This window comes from Apteryx mantelli, chromosome 15 (assembly GCF_036417845.1).
Source record: "Apteryx mantelli isolate bAptMan1 chromosome 15, bAptMan1.hap1, whole genome shotgun sequence".
Lineage (NCBI taxonomy): Eukaryota > Metazoa > Chordata > Aves > Apterygiformes > Apterygidae > Apteryx > Apteryx mantelli.
The window spans coordinates 15,070,898-15,094,732 of record NC_089992.1 but is presented as its reverse complement, the minus strand read 5'-3'; the positions used below and the strand labels follow the sequence as shown (position 1 = coordinate 15,094,732).

The following is a 23,835-nucleotide window of genomic DNA, read 5'->3' as shown; positions in this document are numbered from 1 at the left end:
GCCGGCCGCTTCCTCCCGCGTCCCGGCCCGGGCGCCCCGCGGCGGGGCTCGCGCAGCGGCTGCGGGCACCGCCGGGGCCCGGCTGGACCCACCGGCCCCCGCGGCGGCCCCGGCCCCGGCCCCCGCGCCCGGGCCCTTCCCGGGCCGGGAGCGCGGAGGGGCCCGCGGGGGGCAGGAGCCACCCGGGGCGCTACCGCCGCTGCCCGGGCACCGCGCGGGGCGGCTGTGGGGACACGACGGGGAGGGACACGGGGGGGTGTGAGGCACACGGGGGTGCGTGAGGGGACACACGAGTGTGTGAGGCACACGGGGGTGTGAGGGACGCGAGTGCGTGTGCGAGGGGACACGCGGGTGCGTGAGGGCGCAGCGGGGCTCCGTGCGGCACGGCGGCCCCACGCCCTCCCCACCCCCGCGCCCGGCCGTTGGCGGCGGGCGCTGCCCGGGCGCTTCGCTCCCCCGCGGCGCGCGGCCGGAGGAAACCCGGAAGTTAATATCGAAATTGAGGGCGAGGGGGCTCCTCGCTCACGAAAAATGCGAAGTCACCAAAGGGGCGGGGCGGGGCGGGGCGGGCGGCCCTCACTGCCCGGACCGCCCGCCGCGCTCCCCCGCCCGCCCCGGGAGGCGCGGGGCGACGGGCGCGGGGCGGCGCGGCAGGGCGGGGCGTGGCAGGGCCCGCGCTGCCCGCGGGCGCAGGCGCCGCCCACCCCAGCGAGGCGAAGGGCGGCTCGGGGCAGAGCTGCGCCGGCGGCTCTGGGCGCCGCAGCGCCGCGCTCGCCTCCTTAATAGGGGCGGTGACGTCACGGGGCGGGGGCGGTGCGCGGGCGGTGCGCGGGGGCGGTGCGCGGGCGGGGGGCGGTGCGCGGGGGCGGTGCGCGGGGGCGGTGCGCGGGGCTCGGTGCGCATGCGCCGCGCTGACCCACCGCGCCGCTGCAGCAGCGGAGCGGTGGCCAAAGGCACCGAGCCCAGTAAGAGACATGGCTAGAGATGGCGAGGGACGCGGTCAAGCACCTACCGGGGCTGCGGAGGCTGTTTTAAAAGAACGGGGGCCTTAAAATTGATCCAACATCGTCATCAAAAAAAAAAATTAAATAAACCACCAAAAAAAAAAAAAGAGACCAACCAAGCAGCAGCAACAACAACAACAAAACCAAAAAAATACCAACAAAAAAATCAGCCAACCCCCCCACGAGCCTGATCCTTTCCAGAGGGGGAGGAAGCCTGCATGCATCCGCCGTGAAGACCTCCTAGGACCTTCCAACCACAGACCAGATAGATGTTTTGTCCACACGCTCGCACGAATAATAATGAACGCGCAGCTGGCGATGGAGAACATCGGCGATCTGCACGGGGTGAGCCATGAGCCGGTGTCCGCCACGGCCGACCTGATGAGCAGCAGTCCCCACCACCGGAGCTCGGTGACCCATCGCAGCAACCACTTGCCAGCCCACCCTCGCTCCATGGGCATGGCGTCCATCCTCGACAGCGGCGACTACCACCACCACCACCGGCCCCCCGACCACGCTCTGACGGGACCCCTGCACCCCACCATGACCATGGCCTGCGAGACACCCCCCGGCATGAGCATGAGCAGTACCTACACCACGTTAACCCCTTTGCAACCTCTACCTCCCATCTCGACAGTCTCGGACAAGTTCCCTCACCACCACCACCACCATCACCACCACCACCACCCCCACCAGCGGATACCGGGCAACGTGAGCGGCAGCTTCACCCTCATGAGGGACGAGAGGGGTCTGGCGTCCATGAACAACCTCTACACCCCCTACCATAAGGATGTTACCGGCATGGGGCAAAGCCTCTCGCCTTTGTCTGGATCGGGCCTGGGGGGCATCCACAACTCCCAGCAAGGGCTGCCCCACTACGCCCACCCCAGTGCCACCATGCCCGCCGAGAAAATGCTCACCCCCAACGGCTTCGAAGCCCACCACCCCGCCATGCTCGCCAGGCACGGCGACCAACACCTCACCCCCACCTCGGCCGGCATGGTGCCTCTCAACGGCATCCCGCACCACCCCCATGCCCACCTCAACGCCCAGAGCCACGGGCAGATCCTGGGCTCTGCCAGGGAGCAAAACCCCTCCGTGACTGGCTCGCAGGTCAACAGTGGAAGTAATTCAGGGCAAATGGAAGAAATCAATACCAAAGAAGTCGCTCAGAGGATCACCACCGAGCTCAAGCGGTACAGCATCCCCCAGGCTATCTTCGCCCAGAGGGTGCTGTGCCGCTCTCAAGGGACCCTCTCGGACCTGCTGAGGAACCCCAAGCCCTGGAGCAAGCTCAAATCCGGCCGGGAGACCTTCCGCAGGATGTGGAAGTGGCTCCAGGAGCCGGAGTTTCAGCGGATGTCTGCTCTGCGGCTGGCAGGTGAGCGCGGGGCGCGGGCGGCGCGGCGGCCCCCGCGCCGCGCCGAGCCCGGGGGGGTCCCGAAACCACGGCCCGCCCCCCCCCGGCTGCTCTCCCGGCCCCGCGCAGCGGCACCTGCCCGCGCCGCGCTCCCGCGCCTGAACAAAGCCGTGCGCGCCCGCGGGGGATCTGCGCGCCGCGCCGCGGCCCCGGCTGTGGTGCCGCGGGGCTGGCGCGTCGCGGCCGGGAATTTGGGAACGGCCCCGGCAACGGCGGAGCCGGAACCGCCGCCCCGGCCAGCCGCCGCGTTGCGGTGCGCGGCCCCCGCCGGGCCCGCTGCGCGGCCGCGCTGCTCCATCGCTCTGCGTGTGCGCCGAGAAATCGCCGCCCGCCCCCGGGCGAGGTGCGCGGGGCTGGGGTCGGAGGAGTGGGAAAAGAAGGCTCTCAACTTTGCGTTCAGTCCTCACGCGTGTGTGTGTGCGCACTGGCACCCTCCGCAGCTGCGCGGGCACTCCGCGCTGGCGCTGCGGGCGAGCCCCTCCGTGCGCGGGGCCGCCTGCCTGCATTTACCTCTTTGTCCTCTTTCTACCGCTCGGTTTGTTTGCACGAGAATTAAGGCCGGCATCGGAGGCAGGTCCGGGCGGAAACGCTTTAATTGGCGGTCGCTGGGGGGGGTCTGGGCCGCCGGGCTCCGCGCGGCTCCGCGCTGCGCGCAGCGGCTCCGCGGGGCCGCGCGGGCGGGCGAGGAGAGCCGTCGCCCCGCGGAGCGGGAGCGACTGCTCGGTGAGAACAACAGCGGCTCTCGGCGGGGGGCTGGGGATGTTGATGCGAGAGGCTAGCCGGTGCTCAGAGCCGATTTTAGCTCCCTATCCCGTTTGTTTTAGATTAGGTGTTCTGGAAGAGTGTTGTTTTCCCACAAAAGATACGAGCCTGGCGTGTAACTGGTGACTGAAGAGCAGAAGAAATGCAATTTGCTAAAATCGTTAGATTTTAACTGATTGCAATTATCATTAGCCCGTGGAGTTTGAATTTCGTATGGATGCTTCTGCATGTGAGAAGGAGTCTGTCGTGTCCCTGCGCTGCTCCAGAACCTCAGAAATACCTCAAAATTTGCTGGTTCGGTCTATTCCTAAGGAACAGCTTCGGTATTGTCTGCTCGGGGATCCAAAGGAGCAGAATGTGTTTCTGTCCTGTTTTGTACCTGTTCTCCTCCTGCCTCCTCCCCAAATTCGCCAACTTGTGCGCCCGGTACAGAGCCCGAGTTTAATATGCCGTGAGTGAGGGTTTGTTAATTAAGTGATAGGTCTCCATTAATTTGTCCCTGGAGAACGCGAGCCAGTCGATCCGAGTTGGAGTCGGGGTCACTGATCCGTTTCACGGACAAAAATAAGGGAAGGGTCAAATCTTTCTCCTTTCGAGTACACAAATGTTCCTGCGCTTTCGGCCGGAGCGACTGTGGGAATAGGGAGCTGCTGCCTGATCACTGGGGACCCAGCCGGGCTACAGCCGTGTTCGTTGCCGGTTTTCAGCTAACCTCCCCGGTTCTGAAGCCTAAAGTAGCGCTAGAAAGGGAACCTAACGAGGACCTTTCTTCCACGCCGTAGCTGCTCCTCGCGGTGCACAGCGTGGGAGGACGTTGCTCTCCTCCGCTCCTGCAGAGTCAGTTTCAAAGGTCTGGTCTGCTAGAAAATGCCCTTTCCTCCTTCCCTTTCTCAACAACAACCCCCACGAGAAGTAAACCCTCGTCTTGCTGGTGCTATCCAGGTGAGGATGGTGGAGTTTGTGTCTCCAATATCCCCTTAACGATTGCTAAGGCGAACTTCCTTCGATTTGGAGTGTATTTTTACGACAATTCGGTCGACCTGAATCTCCACTCATTTGCATAGATCGATACTGGAAACAACCCCTCGCGCTGGAGACTGCTGGCATCCCTCTCCTGGCGCGGCGGGCCGGGAGGCTTTGCCAGCCGGTGCTGCCGGGCCGGGGGCGGGAGGCAGCTCCGCGGAGCGCGGCGCCTCCGCCCCGCGGGGCCGCCGCGCCGCCGCCGCCCGCGCAGCGCGCTGCTCACCCCTGCCCCGCGCCGCCCCTTCCTCCAGCCGCCCCGGGGATAAGCGGATCCCGGTAATCCCGTTAGAGAGACAAAGCCTCATTATTTCCCCCCCCCCCCTTTTTCCGATCAAACCTGAAAGCGGCACCTTAGAGAAACGGCCTCCCCGGGGCGGCACTGGGCTCGCGGCCCGGGGAGGGAGGGGGCCTGGGGAAGGCTGCCTGCGCCCGGGGGTGCCCGCGGCGCACGGCCGCGCAGGGGCCGCTGCAGCCCCGCCTGGCCGCGGGGTTGATGCCCGCTGCGGCAGCGGCCTGGGGCAGCCGCGCCGCGGAGTCCCGCCGGGCGCCGGGCGCGGGGCTCCGGGCAGCCCGCGGCACGTGCTCATTTGCATATCGATGCGTGCCAGCCAATGAGGGGCGGCCGCTGGGCGCCCCCTCCCCCGCCCCGCACCCCGGGGGCCGCGGCCGCCCCTCCGCGCGGCGCTGAGCGCCCGGCGCAGGCTGCCCTGCGCCGTGCTGCGGGCGCTGCTGGCGAGGCAATCCGCTGTAAATGCATCAACTATCGATTTTATTTTGTGCAGGTTTTAAATGTGTGATGATCTTACTAAGTGGTAAAAATCTGCCCCGATTGATATTGATGTATGAACATCAATTCAAAATATCATAAATTACTCCAGCCGACGCAAATTAAATTTCACGTCCAAATTATAACTCAGTCTCGGGCGTTTAGAGAATTATCAGGTAGATAAATACCCAGAGCAGAGCCCTCGCCGCCTTTATTCCCTTTCGGATTTCCTGCAGACAGCAGCCGGGAGGCGACGAGTCGGGGGGAACCTGGTTATTTTAGGCCCCACAGTCTCGCCCAGCACTTTATCTTCAGTATTTGCCCCTTCCAGCCATCCCTGGGGGTTCCCTACCTCCCAGATTACAGAAGCTCCGACAAATAGAGGAAAAATTGGTAGTTACATGGAAGCAGGATTGAGGTCTTGACACTTCCTGGGCTGTCTCTTGAAATGTAAGCAGAACTGCTAATTGCAAAGCTGACCTCTTCCAGCCTCCATCTTATTCATCCCATCTTCCTTCTCCTCTCTGTTCTCTTTTCCTTTGTCTGTCCCCCCTCACTCCCCCTTATCACTGAATATTTATCTTTTTGTCCGTTTCTCTATTAGTTATTCTTCCAGGATGTTTCCCACCTGCCCCTCACCCTTACTGACATTTGAAAGGGCAGTGAAGGGATACCAAAAAAATAAATATAATTCGAAGAAGAAATACAGCCCGTCTGCAGTCTGTCGGGATTTAAGGGTAGATTTCTTTCAGGTTATTTGAGGGAGGAGTAGAAAGAAAAAAAAAAAAAGAAAGAAAGAAAGCCAAAACCGACTCATCTAGTCCAGGAAAAAATAGCCCTCATCGAGCTATTTGTGTTTTGAAACGCACCTGCCTAAAGGCCGGCTTGCCAATACCCCGCTCCCCTGCGCGGAGCTCAGCGCGCCGCGGGCCGCGCTCCAGGCCGCGAGCGGAGGCAGAAACGCCGCCAATAAACGTCTGGGGACGGGGCTTCCTCCGCGGGGCTATCAGGGACCCCGCAGCCCCTCCATGTGCCGCACAAGGAGGTGTGAGGCGGAGGGAGCTTGCCGCGGTGCGCCTCCCTCGCAGGCTTCGCGAACAGGCTCTTCTCGGCGGCGTTTGCTCTCCCGGCCCGGGAGCCGCGGGAGCCGGGCGCGCTGCTGCGCGGGGCGCCGCGGAGGGCCCGCGCTCGCCCGCGGCGGGTCGGCCACGAGCGGGCGAGGCGCGGAGGCCGGCCCGCACCTCGCGGGCAGCTCAGCATCTTCCTGCGACCTGAGCGTTGCATGTCTTTCCTTCCCTCCCTCCGCTTTCCCTTTCTCCCTCCATAATCAAATCTTATCTAGGCTGAAGCCTGGGAAGCCGGCGAGAAATTCTCACCAAATTAACTGTAAGGAAATCAATATTGTAATCAGAGCGCTTCCCCCATCACATATGAAATCTAGCGAAGGCCGCTCGCAGCGCGCCCTGCCGCCGCCCCCTGGTGCGCCGGGAGCGCCCGGTGCCGCCCGGCACCCGAGGCGGCCGCGGCCTCGCACCGGCCCTCGGGGCGGCCGGGCCGGGGGGAGCGGCCGGGGCCGGGGCCGCGGGGGCCCCCGGGCGGCCCGCGGGAGGGGGGGGCAGGGCCGGGCCGGGCGCCCCGAGCAGCGCCGGCACGGGGCGGCCTCCCCCGCGGAGCCGCGCTTGTTTGCCGGCCGCGTCCTTGTGCCGATTGATTTACAGCCGCTCGTACACGGCCTCGTTTGCTTTTCGTTAATGGTTATCCAGCGGGGAGGCCGGCGCGCCGCTCCCGCCGCCGGCGCGCCGCCAGCGGCCCGCGTTCCTCTGCAGCGGGGCCGGGGCCGGGCCGGGCCGTAGCGGGCCATGCCGGGCCGTGTCGTGCCGGGCCGGGCCCTAGCGGGCCATGCCGAGCCGGGCCGGGCGCAGCCCCGCGGCATGTGCACGGCGCCTCTGGCCGCTGCTCGGCGTCGCGCCGCGCCGCTTTTGTTTGTTTGTTTGTTTGTTTTAATTAACGGCCGCGTGGCGGAAGGCCGGGGGGGGGGGAGCCCCGATCCCACCCGCGCTGCCATTTTGACCAAGAGTCGCGCCCACCTCAAAATGGGAGCCGCTCCCGGCCCGCGCCCCCGCCCCGGCCGCCCCACGGGCCCTTCCCGCCGGGCGGCAGGGCCGGGGGCTGCTCCGGGCCGGGGTCCCTGCGGCGGGCGGAGCCGTCGGGCCAAGGCGGCGGCGGCCCCCGCACGGTGCCCCGAGTCCCTGAGAGCGCCCGGGCCGGGCCGGGCCGGGGCCGCCCGCACCGACACGCGGCCCGACGCCGCCGCCCGCCGCGCCGGGAGCGTCGTCGGTTTCCGGGGGATCTGCGCCACCTACTGACGGGCGGCGGCCGGAGCCGGGCCCCGCCGCCCCAGCCCCGTCGCCCTGCTCGGCCCCGCCGCCCCGCCACTGAGGCGGCGGCGGCGGCGGCTCCCCTCGGCACGCCGTGGCCCCGGGCCCGGCCTGGCCCGGCACTGCGGCTCTGGGCGAGCGCGGCGGGCCGGCCCGAGGGGCGGGAGATGGGGGGGTTTGCAGCCCGCTTTCCGGCGGGGGCGCCCCGCGGGCAGCGCTGGCACGGGGCGCCGGTGTCGCCGGTGTCGCCGATGTCACCGGGCTGTTTCGTCTCGTGTTGAGCCGTCGCCGTCGGCGCGAGGCAGGGCCGCGCTTTCAGCACTGCGGACAGTTACCGCCGCCCCGGCCCCTCTCCCGGCCCCGCTCCCGGCCCGGCCCCGCTCCCGGCCCCGCTCCCGGCCCGGCTCCGCTCCCGGCCCCTCTCCCGGCCCCGCTCCCGGCCCGGCCCCGCTCCCGGCCCCGCTCCCGGCCCGGCTCCGCTCCCGGCCCCTCTCCCGGCCCCGCTCCCGGCCCGGCCCCGCTCCCGGCCCCGCTCCCGGCCCGGCCCCTCTCCCGGCCCCTCTCCCGGCCCCGCTCCCGGCCCCGCTCCGCTCCCGGCCTGGCCCGGCCCGGCCCCGCTCCCGGTCCCGCTCCCGGCCCCGCTCCCGGCCCGGCCCCTCTCCCGGCCCCTCTCCCGGTCCCGCTCCCGGCCCCGCTCCGCTCCCGGCCCCTCTCCCGGCCCCGCTCCCGGCCCGGCCCCGCTCCCGGCCCCGCTCCCGGCCCGGCCCCTCTCCCGGCCCCTCTCCCGGCCCCGCTCCGCTCCCGGCCTGGCCCGGCCCGGCCCCGCTCCCGGTCCCGCTCCCGGCCCCGCTCCCGGCCCGGCCCCTCTCCCGGCCCCTCTCCCGGTCCCGCTCCCGGCCCCGCTCCGCTCCCGGCCCCTCTCCCGGCCCCGCTCCCGGCCCGGCCCCGCTCCCGGCCCCGCTCCCGGCCCGGCCCCTCTCCCGGCCCCTCTCCCGGCCCCGCTCCCGGCCCCGCTCCGCTCCCGGCCTGGCCCGGCCCGGCCCCGCTCCCGACTCCGCTCCCGACCCCTCTCCCGGCGCTGGCCTCGCCGCCCCGGGCCCGCTCCGGCCCCGCTGCCCGGGCTCACGGTGCAAGCCCAGCTGCGGGGCGCCCCGTCGAGGGAGCCGCCCGCAATCGGGCGAAGCCAGCCCTTAACCGTTCGGGGCAGGGGCTGCGCGGCCCCAGGACATTAGGCCAGGCTCAGGTGATTTTTGCTCTGCAGTCTCACGGTTGTCATCGTTAATGAAGGAGCAATGCAGCATCGATTATGCATAATGGCAGCACGCAATTAGGCAGGCTGTGATGCTGCAGGACGCTCCGGCTTCAGCCTGCCTGCCCGTGCCAGAGCTCAGTGCTTGGGCCACACGGCGGGGAGGGGAAGCTCGGTGCTGGGGCGGGTGGAAAGGCATGGATGGATCGCAGCCAGACTGCGCCTCCGGGAGACCCCCGGGACTTGGCAGTGCTGGAGAAAGAGGGCTAGGAACTGGTGCGTGGATACCCTCCTGTAAAGAGGCAACAGGCCACCCCAATAGGAATCTAGCAAGGGTAGCAAATGTCAGTGTGATGGGGAAGGAAAGACAATTTCCCTCAGCGGTGTAACTGTGAGTGATGGTGCACGGGGCCCTGCAAGCAAGAAGTGTCCAGGTGATCCAGGAAAGAAGAAGAGGCAGATGCTGGCACATGATGCCTCCTTCGGTGCTTGGCACCCAGACTGTGCTGGCTGTGGGATACTGCGACTGCAGCTGGAATATCAGGCCTCAGCCATCCAGCAGATGGAGAGCTGGGGTGCTGTGCTGCAGCTGAATCCTGACATTTGCAAACTGTGCTTTTAGATAGTCGGGGGCAATATGTTTATTAAATTGACACAAGGTTTTCTAGAAATACACAGAGCAGGCAGGAATCCATCTGTGTATATGTTTGCATGCATCTGAATTAAATCATAGCTTGTGTTTTGTCTTGAGTAGCTTATGCCTGTTCCCTTGTAACACAAGAATCCCACACACCCAAAATCAAGGGACAAATTCATTTCAAGAGAGACCTAAGATGACTCTTAAATGCAGGATCTGTTGCTAAAGTGCTTCTGACTTTTCTCTGAAGAATATTGGCTTCAAGGAGATTTTTTCCTTAATGCTGAATCAGGACCTAGCATGGCATCACGTTGGGTTCTTTCATGACTACTATATCCACCCATGATCAAATCAACAAATGTCAATTCTTACTTCAAATATAAATCTATCTGGATAAATCATATACTGACAGAAAACCAACCAATTCTTACTGAAATTCTTCCAAAATACATCTTACTTGAGCCATTTTGTTTAAGAGGAGTCACTTTCACGATGCTGAAAGAATAATTTGCAGGAACAATTTATTAGAACAACAATAGTTTTGATTTTATCCCATTTTAGGGTAATAGGAAGTCTTAGCGGTAACATTTTATGTGCAACGAAAATGGCAATTAACATGCAATTGATTGATGTGTCGTAAGCTTTGCATCCAGTATTACAAGCTACATCAGGACTATATAACATGTGGGTTGTTGTGTATAAGCATTTTTTGGTGGACCATTAGAAGTGCTGCTACTGAAAATAGCTAACTATTAAATCAGAAGGCCTGGGGGCCTATTCCTGAGTGATTTCGGTGCAGAAGCTGCAGTGAACCTGATCTAAGGTTACAGGTAGTTTTAAGTGCATCAGCACTCCCGAAGATTGCTGCAAGTGCTCTCAGGGCACTCCACATCTGGGAAGGGTTTTCCCAGTCCCGGCAGAAAGCCGGTGCCGCGCAGGAGCCGCCGCGGGCGCGTTTCCCGGCTCCGCGGGGCCCGGCGGAGACCCCGCCGCGGGCTGGGGTGACCCGGGGGTGCGAGGAGCAGGACGGGCCCTGCGACGCCCGTCGCGGCGGCATCGCGCCGAGCCCGGCTGCGCGCGGGCGGGCGGGGCGGGCACGGCGGGGGCGCGGGGCGGGGCGCGCAGCGGCGCGCGGCGGGCGGGCGCTCCCGGCAGGTAGGGGCGGAGCGGCGCGGGCGGGCGCTCCCCGGCGGGGCAGCGCGGAGCGGCGCGGCGCAGCGCAGCGCAGCGCAGCGCAGGCGGGCGGTTCCGGGCGCTGCGGTGCGGAGCAGCGCGGCAAGGTCGGGAGCTCCCCGGTGGGGCGGTCAGGTGCGGAGCGGTGCGGTCAGGTGCGGCGCGGTGGGGCGCTGCCCGGAGGGGCGGCCAGGTGCGGTGGGGCGCTGCCCGGTTGGGGGGCGCGGAGCGGCGCGGTGCAGCGCGGAGCGGAGCGGCGCAGTGCGGCGCTGCCCGGTTGGGAAGCGCGGAGCGGCGCGGCGCAGCGCGGTGGGGCGCTGCCCCGTTGGGGGGCGCGGAGCGGCGCGGTGCAGCGCGGAGCGGCGCAGTGCGGCGCTGCCCGGTTGGGAAGCGCGGAGCGGCGCGGCGCAGCGCGGAGCGGAGCGGCGCTGCCCAGTTGGGAAGCGCGGAGCGGCGCGGCGCGGAGCGGTGGGGCGCTGCCCGGTTGGGGGGCGCGGAGCGGCGCGGTGCAGCGCGGAGCGGCGCGGTGGGGCGCTGCCCGTCGGGGCGCTGCAGCCGCCGCCGCGGGCGCAGCCGCGGGGCGAGGGCGCCACCTCGGGGGCGGCAGCTGCAGCGCGCCGCAGCGGCCGGGGCGCGCCGGGAGCCGCTAACATGATTAAAATATTGATGCAGTCACAAAAATCGTTCATTAAGGCAATTTAATCTTTGCTATTAAATGTCCTTCCAATTCATTTGGGGTAATTAAGATGCAGTTAAAGTGATTAAATTCTAATTACTTATGCTAGACAAAGAAATATTTGTCACAGTAATATGGTTAACTAAAGATCCAGCTAAAGAAATTTAACATTTACTTTAAATGATATCGCAGGAAAATCGGGTGCTTCCCCCTGATTAATCCACTTAGCAGCATATTCTGTAGCGGTGATGTCAGTTTATTCAAGCGGTTACAGATCCATCAACACTGCGAGTTTGTGCAAACCCTCGAATCCCAAAATGTTGAGTCAGTGCTGCTTAGTCTGCTTCACTTTATTATTCCAGTGGCAGCAAATTAAGGTCGCTCATTTTCATACAGTGCACGGGAGTGAGATGTTTACCATTCGCAGTCTCAGCGGGGATCTGTATGTTGCCAGGCTGAAGTCATTCTGTGAGCTTCCTTTATAGAAATATATTTTTAAGTTTTCTCATGGTATGAAAAAACAAAAGAGGAATTTTGCTGGGGTTTAGGAGGATACACTGCACTCTAAATAATTGTAAATGCCAATCACTAGAAAGACAAGGTGCAAAATGCTGAACCATGCCAGGACCAATAAGAAATACCATAATATCATTTAATGTGTGTTCAGACATTTTGGTGTTTCCATGCTCTCTTCAGCTGGGAGGAGAAGGTTTTGGGGAGCAACCAGTGTACTGTGTTGCCAGTGGAGGCTTTCAGCATTGACACGTGAGTGGTCTTGTCCTAACAGGGGCGGAAGCTTTTGGGAACCCTCATGTAGTACTGATGCTGTCTGTGCTCCTCGCCGAATGGTGGAATATTAGAATAAATGGCACAGAGAAGCTGTGGTTGTTCTTCCAGGCCAAACAGGTTTGCCTGCTTTTAGTACATGTGGTAAAGTCTGCACTCAGTTAGCGTGGGTCTTATAGGCCCCTAATTTTGTTCCCATATTCCCCCAAATGCTAAGTTTTTGACAATTAGGAGACACCTGTATCTGTGCATCTCTGCACGCTCCAGAGGTGTTATTCACATGATAAGGACGGTGCTTATCACACTTGCATTGTTATCACCATGTATTATTATCGCTATAAATTGACCATGAACTTTTGACTACTTGCTTCCACTGCACTCATCTAGCCAGCGTAATTAGGACTATCTCTGCTGTCCACAGGCGTTAGCAGTTTCAGCCTCCTGTGGAAATTCTTCTGCCTTCTCCCCACAAAGGCAGACTCACCGTCAGAATATCCTCCAGGATGTTCTCTACCTTGTACCAGTGACGAGTTTTCTCTCTCTAAAAATGTTATTGGATATTTTGTGATGTTTCAAAACTAGAAGCAGGTGCTTTAGAAAGAGATTCCCAACTTCTTAGTGGCCCAGTTCAGACTCTACCTCAGGCAAGTCCCAGACTTTATAGTCCTCACACAATAAAGATTAGAAAATATGTTTAAGGAGAAGGTTCTAGAAGTTTTTTATGTCTCTGTCTAAAATGTGTCCTGTTCGCCTGGTCTTGGGATAGTTAAGAGATTTGACTTTACAAAAGGAGGGGGAAAGATGACACACACAAGTTTTGAGAATCCTCTCAAGTCTCCCTAAAATATGTCCTTGTCTCTCGTGCGGCAGGAGCAGAAAGCAGTGTTCTTACCGGCATTTCTTTGAGAGGGGCTGCACCATTTCTTGGGGCTTTTCTGCTGATGGCAACAGTTACTGTTCTCAGCTGCCAGCAGTGAAATTGGTAGCTCGTAAACACCCCGTTACTTTCTGGGAATCTTGCACTGGAGTCCTTGAGAGAAGCACAGTGCAGATGTTTTTTCTCCTGCTTGGCTCAAGCAAATATCGTGCTCATGAATAGGAAGGGTGAGGTAGTGCTGGAGACGAAGTCAGTGCGGTGAGGGGGGTCGTTGAGCCTGGAGGCCCCGGCTCTGTGCCGGATCCACCCTTGGACACAGTGCATTGGGGAGGTTCCTCCTCAGGCGCGATGCAGAGCTGTGCTCCTGTTGGCTTTCAGTCGTGAGAGATCCCTGATGCTCGCTCTTCCTGCAAATGAATGTTTCAGCTGCCAAGTGTTTTGGCTGGCCACCCTCACCTGTAGGTACCGGCTTAGCCTCTGCCTCGCTCCCCTGCTAGCTGTAGCTGCTCACAGCTTTCTTGTTTCCTCCAGCGCAGGTCCCGGGTGAAGTTTGTCCAGATCAGTGGTGTTGGATGTTTTAAAGTGCGCAGGCGCTGTTTGATCCTGAATGCGGGATTCCGAAGGGGGGAGGCTTCGCGGTGGCACTGCGCACGTGCGGCGTTGCCCACCTCCCGCGCAGACCTCCCCGCTTGCCTCCCTGAGCACCGGCAGGGGGTCATGCCTGTGGCCGGCAAGCGCAGGTCCTCACCCCTTGGCCCATGGCATCCAGTGCTGGCATCCAGCCGCGGCGCTAATTGGTGTCAAGTAACGTGTCAAATGTGACGGAAATTAGTGTGGCGTGAACCTGCTCACAGGAGCTGAAGCAAGACCCTGCCTCGTCTCACACAGGCACTCAGTGACCGGTGAGCGGTAATGACTTGTGGCCACCGGTGACCCGGGCCAGGCTGGAAACGCGACTGTCGCCTCGAGGTGAAGGACCCGGGACCCCACTGCCAGGCCCTGGGCCGGCCGGGCACCGCTGCGCCTGCTCGCTGCCGGCCGCACGCCGCCTCCAGCTGTGCGAACTCACGCAGCTCCCAGTTGCTGGTCTGGGTCTGCTTTGGGTACAAAGAAAGGTAAAAAGGAGACCCTTAGGTGCCCACGGCCATTACCCCAGCGCAGCTGGTGTGTCCAGGTGACGCTGGTCTGCCGGTCCAGACCACCCCTAAATGCACCTGCACCTTCTCAGCACCTTGACGCCTTCCCTCCGCACACCCAAGTGCCTGCTTGCTGGCGGTGGCGCTTGAGCCTGATCACCTTTTCTTCCAGGCAGAGCTGTCCTCCACTTCCAAAATTAGCCACAGAGCTCGGGGTGGGTTTTGGCCACCTCGCGTTTTCTGTCGTTATTCCCCCCCCCCACCCCAGTGTCAATTTTCCAACAAAGAAGCCAGCTGGATTTGTGGTGGTATTTTATTATGTACCCAAAGAAAACAGCAGAAAACAGGCTTCCTCAGAGTTCTGTTGGTCTCATGCTTTGCTTTTGTGTTTACAGGAAAGGAAATTTTCCATTTGTAACACACAGCCAGGCACACAGTATGCGTGCATACACAGGGCTTCGGAAAATGGGCATTATGGTCTTTGATTTATTTTTCTTAGATTTTAAAAAGAAATACACCCTCTAGGGATGAAAGACTAGATCAAGTGTTGAGGTTAATACCTGCGCTTACCATAATCCTGACTTTTGGGCTGACAGAACAGTACAGATCACCTCCCAGGTGGGCAGACTAGCCTCTTCTGTATCTCAAGCTAATGATCTGATTAGTGCATTTGCACAGGGGACATGATCCTCCTTGCACCTCAGTCGGAGCAGGATTGATCCCTTCATGGTGCATACAGGCAGCCCAGCCGTACGTTCAAGAAGGACCTGCAAAGAGCAGTGATAAATGGCACAATTCCAGCGGGCAGCAGTGAGGCTGTGAGTCCTGCACCGCTCACGGACAACCGGGTCTTAATAAGATGTACAAACCTTACAAGGTTTGGCACATTAACACAGCCAAATCCCTCGGGCGACTTAGAAGGAACAAAGGGAGACAAAAATAGATTGATGGACTGTATCGGGAGAATTGCAAGTGTCAAAAATATCTGTTGCTCAGGGCAGAGGAAGATGGAAGTGACTGGAGGAGGCCAGAGTTCAGTGGTGGATTTAGAGGGCTCCTTCTGGCGCTGATAATATTGCACTGCCGTATCTGCACATGTGTCACCAGAGTCAGGGACTCTTTCTTTAGACTCTGCTTTGCTTTTTTCTTAACCAGACTTTCTTAAGGCTCTTTCAAAAGGCATCTCAAGAGGCATCACCTGGCTGGGGCAGCCCAGACAAAAAGCGTGGTCCTTTTCATTGGGAAGGGCACGGGAAGGGGCGCGCACCTGCCGCGGGAGCACCGTCAGGAGAAATGCAGCACCCCGGAGCGCTCAGCAAAGCCCTTTGCCCGAACTGGGTTTCTGTGCTGTTCGAGCGAAGGGCCTTTGCCTGAACTGGGTTCCTGTGCTGTCTGAGAGGAGCCCATCCACACTGCTCATGCGAAGTGCATGTTAAGGACATCAGTGCAAATTATTTTCATAATCTTCTGCTACATAAAATAAAACGCTTATAAAGGTGTGCAATAAACAGTTCTGAAGACAGGCTCTGGTGTTTATCCAAAAAAGGGATGACTGAATTGTCTTTGGGAAGCTACTAACTTCAGTGAGTACCATTGCCTGCTTTAAAGAAAGGAAGATTTGGCCAAAACAGGCGCAGCTGCTTGGTCTGAACACAACACTGGGCCAAGCGCAGGCGGGGGCGCTGCCGGGGAAGGCTCTCGGGTCTGTCAGTCCTTGCAGCGCAGGCTAGCCAGGCTCTGCGCCTGCGCTGGGTAGTCTCTCACGTTGCAGCAGGTTTTATCCCGCGGTGTACATTTGTTCTCTGGCAAGCTGGAAGCTACAATTTATTATTAAAATTGATTGGCTCCAATGCAGGGAAAACGATCGTAAGGAAACCCTATTACAGTTTTTCATTATCACCATTATTTATTTTTAAGTGCTATTAATATTCCTGGGTCTGGACAAGGCAGAAGATGAAAGGCGGCATCCACCCTTGCAGTTCACAACAAGGCCTGGCAGTACTGTTTGCAAGAGCTCCTTAAACAGTTAGGCATATTTAAAATTTTTGCCCTTAATCTGCCTCTCATGAAAGTTGGCAGGAGGAGAGCTGAAAGGGAAAGTATACTTGTATCACCTGAGTATGTACCAGATTTTGAAAATGTTCCCAGCCTCTCCCGGGACAAAAAATGATCTGCAAGCCACGGCTCAGGAGCGAAATAACAGGCAGGAGCCTTGCCTTGAAATGGCCAATATGGTGCTCGCCAGGCATCCGCGGGGTGCAGAAGAGCCAACGGTCAAACCTCGGCTCTGCTGGGCTGCTTTGCTACCCGCAGTGGGTGCCTCTCTGTTTTACCTGTTGAGGCCATGATATTTCATCTGTATGTTCAATAAGGATTGAACCTGCTGCATGTGGATCTCCCGTGCTGCAGATAAGGTCCCAAGTTGCAACAGCGTCAGTAGCTCGCTCTCTCTGGACCAACAAGTAATTAGTCCTTAATTCAAAGTAGATGAAATCCAGCTTGGAGGTTAGGAGGATAATCTGTCTTATTCTGTAGGCTTTGGCCTAGCCTAGAGCATATTTTCACCAATTCCAGCTGGACCTGAATGTAGCCTTAGGAAACTGAAAATCCTGTATGGTGGTTTGCTAAAACCTTGGATCTGTGCCACCCTGCAAGGGGAAGGGTGGGCTCCCAAGGTCGTCGTGGAGCAGCGTGGGGACCACTGGGCTCGCTCTGCTACGGGCGTGCTGTGTTGTGCCGCTTGTCACGGTGGCCAACACCGCGCACTGCTTGGCTGCAAGAGGCGCGAGTGGCTGTGCTGCCTTCAGAAGAAGGCAGTAACGAGTGTGGGGATCAATTAGCGTGTGACTTGGCCTGGCAGGCGGGCGGGCCACGTACCTGCTGCTAGCTAGGCACATGCGTTTCTGGGTCAGAGCCTCTGTTGTCCTGGTTGTTATCTTGGTACACGTAGTGACGTTTCCAGCATCAATTTTATGTTGATAGTCCATGGAACTGGCCAGGATCTGTGACTGTCGTTCAGCGGGAATGGAATTAAGAGCAAAGTTCCTCATCCAAATGAAAACTTGCACTTTTGAAGTTGTCTGTGGAGCAGGAGAGGTTGAACAGTTTGTTCAGAAAGCCTGAGCTGCCAATCTGCTTTATGTGGTTGGCAATCCGGTCAGCGAGGCTCTCCAAACACGGGGCCTCCAGCTGCCGCTGCGGCGAGCTGCAGGCACGGGGAGCTGCCGGCACACACACGGGCAGGGGCAGGGGCAGGGAGCGGCTCTCCCGCAGCCCGCGGGTGGGCGAGCCGGATGCACGCCGCCTGCGAGGTGCCCGAAACCAGCGCCGGCCCGCCAGGGTTCAGCCCTCGCCCACGGGGAAAACACACGACCAGCGACCTGCAAAGCACTGCACGGGTCTGCGCGGGACAGGGGCTCTGCCTGCACGAGCCCCGCAGGCTGCCCGTTCCGGAGCACCAAAACGTGCGGGAACTCTGTGCAGCAGGAAGAACCAGAGGCAAAGGGGAAATATTTAATAACAGATAATAATATTTAATAAACCTTCTTAACGATCTTAGGATTTAGGCTAGTTCTTAGTGACTCTGGTGGGACTAAGATTTCGCCCATGGCCTGGGAAGCCGGGAGGGAAGGGGATCTCCAGCAGAGGTGCTGGCAGGGCGCCGGGTTCGGCAGCTGGCTCTGCCACGCGTTCCGCTGGGGTTTGTCCCTCGCTTTTCTTTGTCCACCAACGCGCAACCCACAGGAGGAGAGCAAAGCTAGGGGTCTGTGCCGTGGCTTAGCCGGCCGCTGGAGCGCGTCTCCTGGCCCCAGCAACGCGCTCAGCAGGACCTGTGAAGCCCGCTGGCCGGCTGGGTCTCTCCCGGGGCACTGCGCCAAGCAGGAGAGGAAAATTTGGGTTGCCGGCCGGTGCCACGTGGAGGGCTGTGTCCTGAGCCCTCCTGCCCAGCCCCCGGCGGCGCGGGCACCTGCGTGGTGCGGCCTGGCAGAACTCCTTGCAGGGTGTTTTGCTCTCTGAGGAACCCCCAGGAGACTACCATTCCCGTCCACAAAAGCTGAAAGAGGATTAAGGCAGTGAAGTCAAGCGCTTGGCAATTAGGACTGCCAGAATTAAGGTTACCTTCGATGGCATTATCATACAGCATTTCTCCGCAGGGCCCCGTGCTGCCCTGCTGCGTGGGACGGTGCCCTGGGCTGGTCTGGGGCTGCGCAGGGGAGGAGGCTGCTGTCCGCAGAAGTGAGTGCAGCAGGACACGCAGCGTTTCTTGGGACTAAGACAGGCAAATGCTGCCTGGGGAGCTGCGTTTCACCCCCGAGTGAGGCTGGACATGCAGCTCGCGGTGGCCACCGACTGCGCCCCTTTCCAGGGTCCCTGCCCGGTCCCTGGCTCGCAGGAGCGCTGCCAGCACCCAGGCAGGGCTGAAGCCAGTGTCACCTGGCCGTCAGCAAAGCCCTGTGCAGGCAATATTTGCTCCAAAAATACAGACCGCGGGCATCTCAGGTTGGGCTTGTGAGCTAAGTGGGCCATTTTGCCTCTTAAGCTGCTCACACCTTAATACTGCCTTTGCAAATCTGGGATAGCAACTCATGGTAGAAAATACACCTGGCAGGGACTGCAAGAGATCACATAGTTCACCCTTGCGCCCCATCCCACTGCAGGGGCTGGGGAAACAACTGTATTCTGCTTGGCAAACATTCAGATAGTACCGAAAAGCCCACCAGGAAATGAATTATGTCATATTCAGAAGATACAGGTCTGGGGACTGAGATACAGGGCCATGCACACCGAACAAAGAGGGCAAAATACAATATTGAATAACCAGCTAGTCATTTAGTGAGCACTGGCTGTCCCATGACATTTCATAGCACAGCCAAACTTTACAGGCAGATGAAATATTAAGAATGTCAAAAAGCAATAACGGTGTTATTTCTCTCAGTTTTCTAGGATGCCTTTCACTGAGCAGAGGCACCTTGAGTGGTACCTTCAACACAGAGCTCCAGAGGAGGCTGAGCCTTGGTGGGAAACTGGGGGGATCGCAGTTATTGCAAGAACATTTTTTTTCCACCAATGGAAAAGTATGTTACACAGTCACTATAACCCAACCTAGGGTAAAGCAGTGTATGGCACTTTGCTTTCTTTTCGTTGATACAAAGCCAAGGCTGAGTGTTTTGTATCAATATAAATTAACTTATATTGATTTTGGCTATTACAGGGAAGACTGAGTTCTAAAATCTGCACCCCATTTCCCATGTAATATTTAATTGGTTTTACCAGTTATCTGCACAGTGAAGTGCTGGACAAACTGGAGATAAGTAGAAAGCTTCAGGAATTTGCAAAATACTAGAGTTGGCTTATTTGTATTGTAGACTTAATAAAATTTATTTTTTTCTCCCCATCACTGATTACTTTTTTCTTACCTCTGTCATCTTAGCAGCAGTAAGTCTGAGGTCTCAAATGCAACTGAAGTTCAGGAACAAGGCATTTTGCAACTCAAGGGACATTTTCTAGGGAAATAGTTATTTAGGAATATTAAATTCCAGGAGATGAACATACCAAGCGCAAGAAGACATCAAGTTAAACAATTTAGCTTCATAATGCACATTTGTTTTTTGTTATTCTCCATGATTTCAGAGAATTCTTGTACTATTTTATGATTGAAACCTCATAGGTTTATATAGCAAGTTAAAATGGCTTTGTGTTTACTGCTGGGAGTGTAATTCATGACATGATGGTTCCTGCTGAAGCATTATCCAGTGCTGACTTGGATCTCACTCCTTGTTTCGTTAGGATTTTGTGAAAAGTGATGATCTCTTCTCTGGACAGTATGTCTAGGCAAAACTTGGAATTTGTGTAGTCACCGAGAAGGAAAGCGCTGTGAGAAGGAATTAATTGTGAGGCAGGGCAAATATTATCCGGGTTTTTGTTTGTTCCCTTGCCTGCAACAGCACATTAGCAAGGACAGAGCTAAAGGAGGAGGCTGAGGTCAGTGCAGAAGGAGGGCTGAGGGTCTGCAGCTGCTTTCATGGGGAGCTTCTCCTTGTCAAATGTTCACAGGTGCTTAAATGATAGATTTTCTTTTAATCTCTTCTTCGCACCTCATTTTCTACTTTCTAGCATTTATTGGTAAATAATGGACCATTCTTGCAAAGGTATTTTTAACCCTTGAGTTATCAATGTTTGCTTTCAATCAGCACGCACAATTTTTCACAGGAACTGATTTATATGCTGAGTTCGCCAGCTTAACTTCAGTGAGGTCTTGCTTGTATAAAGGGACTATTTTTCAGACCAGAAGTTATACAGTATCTTAGAAGTCAGGATGTGACCTCAAAGGACTCTTCAAAGGTTTTCAGATAAAAATAACTGTAGAAGATATGATTTTGGCATCTCAGTCTGTTTGATCAATGTGTCATTGCTTATGAAAGACTCTGTAGCTGGAATATATATTGTTAGGAAGCTCTTCAAAAGCTCGTCCATTTAGAGAAGGAAAACGCTTGTATTTCCTGCCTCGTGGGGGCTCACCAAGATCAGGACCAGCAAGGCCAAATCCCGGGGGTGGTAGAAGTTGCCATCACTTGAATTTTCCTGTCTGATCTGTGCAACTGCTGCTTCTGTAAGTACAAAAGGTGGATGACTACTTTTATACCTTCCTTCAGCAATTAAATCCTCATGCCGGCACTGGCTCTGGGTAGCAATAAAGGATGCAGTAAGGACCTTTGTAAAGTAATTTGCTGTTTTCAGCCCAATAACCATGGAACTGGTGGAGATACTGAAAAAAATTCTTATTATAATCAGCTCTGATCTCCACGGAAGTAAGGACTAGACAGGCACAGAGACAGACCACCCATATTATCTTCCGAACACCTCTCTAAGTCAGCATTAAGGGATGTTGTTAGGGAAAAAAGGGGAAACAGACAACTTCAGGCTCTTTTGAAAGTGAGACAGACCGGTCTGTTCTCCCAAGGAAACCTTTTATCCGAGCTAAATGCTGACAGTATGGGTTGGCAGGCAGTCAAAGGCTAGTGGGGAGACTCGGGATTGCTCTCCCAGCCCCTTAGGTTCTGCCTAGGAGGTGATCTGCAAGGCAGATCTTAAATTTCAAATGCCATTTAATAATGTAGAGTAAAATAACATTGTGGAAAGGAAAGAAGGGAAGATTAGATGAAATTAAAGGGAAGTTCTGTAAGGAAGATTTACTCTACCGTTGTTCTACGTGTCAAAATGCGGTTTAATTTGTTCAAAATACATAATCGTCTGGGCCTGTAAGACTGTTATAGAGCCTGTTCTGTCCCAGTTCTTTGTTTCTCTGCTAATAAAAAGATACAGAAATGGGCTGACAACAAAGAACTGCAGATAGGTGGAGGGAAGAGAAGAGCGGTACTTAGGAGCCCCCTCTCCTCCAGGGGCGGTGAGCTGTTTCGCCGGGAGAGACTGGGCAGCCGTATCCTCATGATGGTAGCTGCTGCTGGCGCTGCTTGCAGCCGTGCGGAGGGTCCCCAAGGCGCTTGCGAGGTGCATGGTGTTAGCTCCCCCTGCATGGGGGCACCAACAGAGGTCCCCTAAGAGGACTTCAATTTTAGTCTTTTGGATTCACATCCACTAATAATATGCACTGTCCTACCCACACGCACTTGCTCCCGTGTACCATGTTTGAATGTCCCCCCCAAGGACCTTAACCAAGAGCAAGGAATGACCCCAGGATATCAGTCAGTGTCTTCACAGAGCCTCGGAAATGGGTGAAATGGAGGTTGAATAGTGGAGCTAGCAGAAGTTCGTGAAAACATCCATGTTAATTTTAGCAGAGCCAAGTGGCTAAAAAGTGAAATGTAAACCCTACATGTGAGTACACCTAGGTAGACACGTGAAATCTGCATGCAAGAGCATCTGTCTTATCCATGTCACATGTCCTCTCCCAATTTGGAAGCCAAAATGAATGGTCTTTTTTTTCAAGTTTGTCATTTACGGCATTCATTATGACTCCTCTGTGAGACCACTAACCACTGCTCTCCTTTCTTGCAGCGTGCAAGAGGAAAGAACAAGAGCATGGGAAGGATAGAGGGAATACCCCCAAAAAACCTCGGTTGGTCTTCACGGATGTCCAGCGTCGGACTCTACATGCAATATTCAAGGAAAATAAGCGTCCATCCAAAGAATTACAGATCACCATTTCCCAGCAGCTAGGGTTGGAGCTGAGCACTGTCAGCAACTTTTTCATGAATGCACGGAGGAGGAGTCTGGATAAGTGGCAAGACGAGGGCAGCTCCAATTCAGGCAACTCATCTTCTTCATCAAGCACTTGTACCAAAGCATGAAGGAATAACCACAAACTAAACCTCGGTGGAAAAGCTTTAAAAATAAATAAATAAATAAAGACAAACCAGGACCTCAAGATAGCAGGTTTATACTTAGAACTATTTGAAAAAAAATGTTATTTATAAGTCCAAAGAAACCAAAGACTTATTTCACCTGCATTATGACTTTGTTCTAAGACACACACTTTAGTAGGACGACGACTTGCAAAAAACAAGAAGAAAGAAGGAAAGGAAATGAATGAAATGGAACACAAAGAGAAAAGGAATAAACCACTGGTCTTACACCTTCACCCATGATCATTTTCACCGTACTTGGCTGTTTAGTGGTTTGGAGCATAGTGATTTCTTGTCATTGAATGGACATCTTTTCAGATATGGCTCTTCATTTCCACAGCAATTGCCATGAAGGTGTAGAGTGTATCCATACTGTGTACACGCCGGTGGCTAGGGACTTAGTCAGGGCTGGTCTTCAGAGAGGGTTGTGCCATAGCATGACCGACAAAGCGTGGAGTCGTCTGAATCCATTTGAACGGTAGTGTGATTTTTGCTGTTTCATTGTTTGAACTTAACTGGTGCAACGCCTGGAAACAAGTTCAAACTAAGCAAAGAAATTTGAATGATACCTAAACCAGTGCATTCTCTTTGTTTGTTAAGGAATGTTCAGATTTAAAAAAGGAAAACTATTCCATCCATAAAAAATCGACTAGCTACCAAAGAACACATTTAATAATTATATTGCAGGTATTTTATTGCAATGATTTTAATATTCCAAAGCTATTTTTACACAAAATACTATGTAGAGTTATAGGTATAAACTAATCTAACTGTATAACACATAAAACTAGTAATCAAGACTGTTATTTGCAATTAGTAAAACCACATACTGTTTGTTTTCATGATTGGCAAGAAAGAATGTCATCTAAGGAGTTTGTACCCCATGTCAGAGCACAGATACTGATAACGGGATGCTGCTTCTGTTGAAGTCATGAGCATTTTTGCTGTTGACTTCAGCAGAAGCAAAAAAAAGGGGGCCTTTACAGTTTTGTGCGAGATAGTGTGGTAGCTCTTGAGTGTGCATCCCTTTATTACACTGTCCCAGGCTGATCCTGCTGGAAGCCCATTGAACAACCACCTTTCCAAACCATGTCTCCTATATAAATATAGCTCAGCTCTGCCACCTAGCCTGCAAATATGAGACTTAAGACATTTGGTATGCAAAAATTAAAAGGATGGATAACAGTAAAACCACAAGGCCCAGCACCTGATCGGGACCCATTGACATTAGCGAGCTTTTTTTTACCTACTGACTTTAACAGGCAAAGGAATAGGAACAGGTTTGAAGACTCTTGGTCTTTTCCTTTTGAAAACAATAGTGCAGCATCAGTTAACTGTAGTGGGAACAGCTCCAACAGGAGCCCCAGTAGCGCTTTTAGAAGGCGAAATTATGGTTCCATTGAAGTCAATAGCAAAATTCCCACGACACCAAGATACAGCCTGTTGTTTGTGGCTTCATATCTGTGTGTAACAGGCTGAGCTTTTCTTCTTGTGCATTCTTTCTTGCTCATCTGTTAATCAGGATAATGCATGATTTATAGTTTAAAATTTGTAGTTGAAAAGGTTTAAATGCTCTGTTGCTAAC

General features: G+C 56.4%; 1 protein-coding gene across 1 annotated transcript; it reads left to right on the top strand.

Moving 5' to 3' along the window:
- The first annotated feature begins 1,110 nt into the window (after positions 1–1,110).
- ONECUT1 (one cut homeobox 1) lies at positions 1,111–22,200 on the top strand. The gene is made up of 2 exons (XM_013957083.2): positions 1,111–2,385; positions 21,904–22,200. The coding sequence occupies exons 1-2, from the start codon at positions 1,305–1,307 to the stop codon at positions 22,194–22,196; spliced, it is 1,374 nt and encodes a 457-aa protein (XP_013812537.1). The 5' UTR covers positions 1,111–1,304; the 3' UTR covers positions 22,197–22,200.
- Positions 22,201–23,835: the final 1,635 nt, after the last annotated feature.

Bases quoted from the DNA above. Each gene is read 5' to 3' on its own strand.
- ONECUT1 (XM_013957083.2), top strand. From the start codon at position 1,305: ATGAACGCGCAGCTGGCGATGGAGAACATCGGCGATCTGCACGGGGTG. The intron at 2,386-21,903 runs GTGAGCGCGGGG...CCTTTCTTGCAG, and splicing joins GTCTGCTCTGCGGCTGGCAG to CGTGCAAGAGGAAAGAACAA.